This window comes from Acanthisitta chloris, unplaced genomic scaffold, assembly GCF_000695815.1.
Source record: "Acanthisitta chloris isolate BGI_N310 unplaced genomic scaffold, ASM69581v1 scaffold4538, whole genome shotgun sequence".
Classification (NCBI taxonomy): domain Eukaryota; kingdom Metazoa; phylum Chordata; class Aves; order Passeriformes; family Acanthisittidae; genus Acanthisitta; species Acanthisitta chloris.
In genome coordinates this window covers 147,789-151,851 of record NW_008687442.1, presented here as the reverse complement: position 1 = coordinate 151,851, position 4,063 = coordinate 147,789, and the positions used below count along the sequence as shown (strand labels likewise).

At 37.4% G+C, this 4,063-nt stretch overlaps 1 protein-coding gene across 1 annotated transcript in view; it reads left to right on the top strand.

Annotated features, from left to right (window-relative positions):
* Positions 1 to 937: 937 nt before the first annotated feature.
* FAF1 (Fas (TNFRSF6) associated factor 1) overlaps positions 938 to 4,063 on the top strand; it is a gene marked incomplete at its 5' end in the record, with an annotated part of 146,185 nt that continues 143,059 nt past the window's right edge. Inside the window, one exon of the mRNA XM_009080580.1 lies at positions 938 to 1,006. Within this exon, the coding sequence (XP_009078828.1) occupies positions 938 to 1,006 (69 nt within the window). The remainder of the gene's footprint in view (positions 1,007 to 4,063) is intronic.

The window sequence follows — 4,063 nt, the reverse complement described above, 5'->3', positions numbered from 1 at the left end:
GAAACTTACGTGTTTCCTTTTTTTCCTTCTGATGAAATATATCTGATATTCTTCAATGTGAATGGTAGCAAATATGTGGCAGAATGAACAGCAATGCTCTGCCTGCTGAAGTTGAATAGCTGAGAAGGTATGGGCATCAGAAGAAGGCAGCAGGGAGCTGCATCATGGTGTTTGCTGGGTAGAGGTGCTCTTGTATGTGAAATTGAGCTCAATTTACAATACAGTGTTATGGGGTGTTAGCATTACCTTAAAATGCTATTGTATTAGATTTCTTGAACTAGGTAAAGCCAGAGTATGGGGCTGGAACAACAGGCAGGTGTTTTGTTCGAAATGAAATGTTTCATTGTATAGTCTTCATTTGGAGTAGTTCCACAAGGGGTGCTCATTTGGACAGGCAGTAGCGGGCTGATCACTTTGGTCATCAGAAATTCATAGTTGCTACCATCTTTTCCTCTTGCACTGCACTGAGTAACACCAGAGTGAGTATAAGAAGCAGGTAGAGGCAGTAGGGTTTATATAACGTGTTTCTGGCTTTGGACGAATTTATTTCAGCTATTTCAAACATCATTTTAAGTATTAAGGCTTTTCGTGCTCACTTTGAAAGTGGTATGAGAGCTTCATAACTTTGAACGTAGAACTCTCAAAACACCTTTATGGGACAGAACTGTTGTCCTAATTTTGCAAATGACTACTTTGACTTGCTTCCCTAGTTGGCTTGCTCAAGGTTACACAAAAATCCTCTGGTGGAACAGGCAATTGTATCTAAATGTTTGATGTTTAAAACTTGCAATCTCATTTCTGGATTACCCTCTCATAACAGAAATGAGAGACCTATACCTTTCTTGTCATTCTGCTGAAATTAATTAAATTCTAAGTATTAATGCTCTGATGTTGATCAATGCTTTTAATTCTGTTTCATGCTTCTTTTTATTTTTAGGCATGTACTGGTATTGAAAATATTGATGAAGCTATAACATTGCTTGAACAAAATAACTGGGATTTAGTGGTAAGTATTCTAAGAAAATGACTTCATAGATCAACCCCACGTAACAGTGACATGCTATCTTGCTGGGACAGCTGGGAGCTTTATTTCAAATTTGGGTGTGTCTTGTGGCTGGGGAAAGCGGGTTCTTCTTTGCAGGCTGTTCCTGGTCTGTTAAGGCCTCATCACCAAGTAAATGTGATACCAACTTGTCTGCACCCTGGTCTGCTCTGATTGTCTTCATGCTTTTTTGGTTTCTTCCTTATCCTCTAAATCCATGTGTCATACTGTGTTTAGTTTCCTTTCTGGCATACTTTGGTAAGAAGTATTATTGAGGGTAGCATTTTTTGAAGACTTCCTGTGTGTATACACACACAGTTTTTGAGGATTTAGGTGCCTGTGGAAGAAATGGAAGGTAAAAACTTCTTCAATTTTTCATATGCTTTTAGTTTAAAAATAAGATAGTTGCTCTTCTATTGTTAGTGGTTATGCAGAATTGAGTCAGATGATTAAAGCCATAACTTATTTAGATTTGGTGTTATCCAGACACCACTAAACACAAACAGAAAAACCAACAAACACTGATCCTAAACACACTGTTGTCTATTTTGTAATAAGGGTCAATGTGCAGACAAGTAGGGGGAAACCAATGAAACCAAGCAAAATAGTCTTAGGTATTTTAAGACTCTGCATAGGATTAGCAGGATAAATAAGCCATTAATCCATTTTCTTAAGGTTTAGAAGTGTAAAATAGAACAAACTTAATTAAAAACCGACTCCTTTTCCTTTAAACTGTAATATCTTTGATTTCCTCCTTTTTCTTTTCTTTTTCTCTTTCCCAAATGAGTGACCTTTGAATTGGTCCAAATTATCAGAATTTTTTTGTTTTTTAAAATTAGATTTTCCAAAATTGACTATGGATATGGTTTCAACTCTGCCACATTGTTTCCAGCATATTGTTCAGAGTGTTCTTGTATGTTTTAATGATTTCAAGCTAAGTATGACAGAGGTTAGAGAAGGGTTTTAAATTGAGTTTGTTAGAGTCAATATTGGGTTTCTTTTAAGGCCTAACAATGGAAATGACCTGTAATATTGTAACCTATTGTAAATAAGCACTATGTACTCCCAACACTTGAAACTGCATGTTGAAATGGATGTGGAGTCTTTATTTTGCAACATGTCATGGTATAAGCAAGAGTGAGACATCAGTGAGCAAAAGGGGAGTGCTTGTCATTAGTGGCTTCAAACAGGAACCCCCAAATGTGTGTTGATTGAGTGAGATAGTTAAAAACATCTTTTGTCATAGTAGTTTGTTGTGACATATCATGAGCTGTTTTGGAAATTAAAGTATTTCTTGGAAGCCTTATGCATTCTGTTCAGGTGTGAAGTTCCCAATCCAATACATTAAATCAGCTGGATGTGGTTTGGGGGGATTTGTAAATGGTATGTTTTACAATAAATCCTCACAGATTGGGTTGAATGAGAGAACTGCGATGAAAAATGGTCAGAACAGCTCAGTCTCTTCTGAGACTCCAGAAGGAACTGAAAGGAGAGTGAAGTATCTAAAGCTATGAGAATGGCTATAAGAATACATCTATATACTTAATTTTACTGGTGATTCCTAAATGATTTAGAAGCCGAATATAATCCAAAAATGCAAGCTTAAGAAAGTCATAGGGAAAGTAATAAAGGATAGAAAATTAGGAGTGCAAGAGATACTTAGGGAAAGTATCTTGAAACTAAACAGAAGATGAATGAGAGGAGTGTCCATGAAAAGGAAATGGTAAGTTGTGGAAGAAAACATAATACTGGGAAGAGTGTAAGTGAAGGAGGTGTTCTAAGGCTCTTTTTATTAAACATAGCCTGCTTGTAAAAAAAGGAGTTAAAACCAAATGATGATAATCTAACTGCGAGATAGAAGCAGAAGAGTGAAGAAAGAGGAGAGAAGATAAAAGAAATGTGATTTTAAGTAGAAAAGGAGTTGCTAGTTTGAAAGAGAATCAAACATCTCTGTTAGGCAAGGGATTTTAGCATTTCAAAAGTACATGAAGAAAGACTCACCACTTGTGAGAAATACTACTTTAAAATTAAAAGTGCATGATCCATGTATAGTGGGGTTTTTTATATATATGTGGGCTTTTTATACCTTTGATTCAGTAGTCAAGTGCAGATTCAGTGCTAAGAAATGGAGGGAGGGAAGGCTTTGTTTTGATTCAACCAGAAGGTCTTGGAGTTTCTTAGCTGAGATGGAAAATGTAAAAAAATCCTTTTTGTTTGGAACTAAATATGTCATTCAGCTCAGAACAAAACACTTTTTTTTGGATTTGTAAGGAAAACAGAACTTGCAGGACTTGGTTCACAGACCATGAAGACACTAGTGAAGTACTCATGTTTTTAATAAGGCTTCCTGTATCCTTTGGCCAACAACGTGTTAGGTAAATGGGAAGAACATCATTGCTGTCTTCTCTGTTTTCCCTTGGTTTTGTGCATCTAATTAGAGGCTTTTAAACGTGATGATGGAGGTAAAATCAGAGCTCAGTATTTGATCAGGAAATCTTTTGTGAGGCACCCAGGATAATAAGAAGTAGAAAGCTAAGCAAGTCCTGTTAGGATGTCATCAACCAAAGTTCAGGGGCACTCTTGCAGCAGCAGGGGGAAAGACCACAACCCTAAGTTAAGGAAGTTCTTGTCTGGAACACGTTGCTTGCTTGCTCTTCATTCAGGCTGTCTGTATCTCAATTCCATTTTCCTGTTTGGGGGTAAAAGTTTGTGCACAATCAGAGGCTGTGCTAGGGACCCAGTTTGAAGATTCCCTTGGGCACCTGTTGCTTCGTGAACTCTCTGACACTCGACTCAAGGGTGTTGTTATTTCTCTGGGACTTGAGCCAAAACAACCAAGAGCAAGTAGTCCTGGTGAGTTGGAAAGCAGAAGGATCCAAAGAGAAACAGGGAAGTGTATACTGACATGGGCCTGACAGAGAAGTACATCAGAATGCACAGAGACAGCAGAGTTCACTAAGTTCACAAAACAAGTTTCTTATGTTGTGCTACAAGTACTGTGTGTTTGTGTAAGATTTTCTG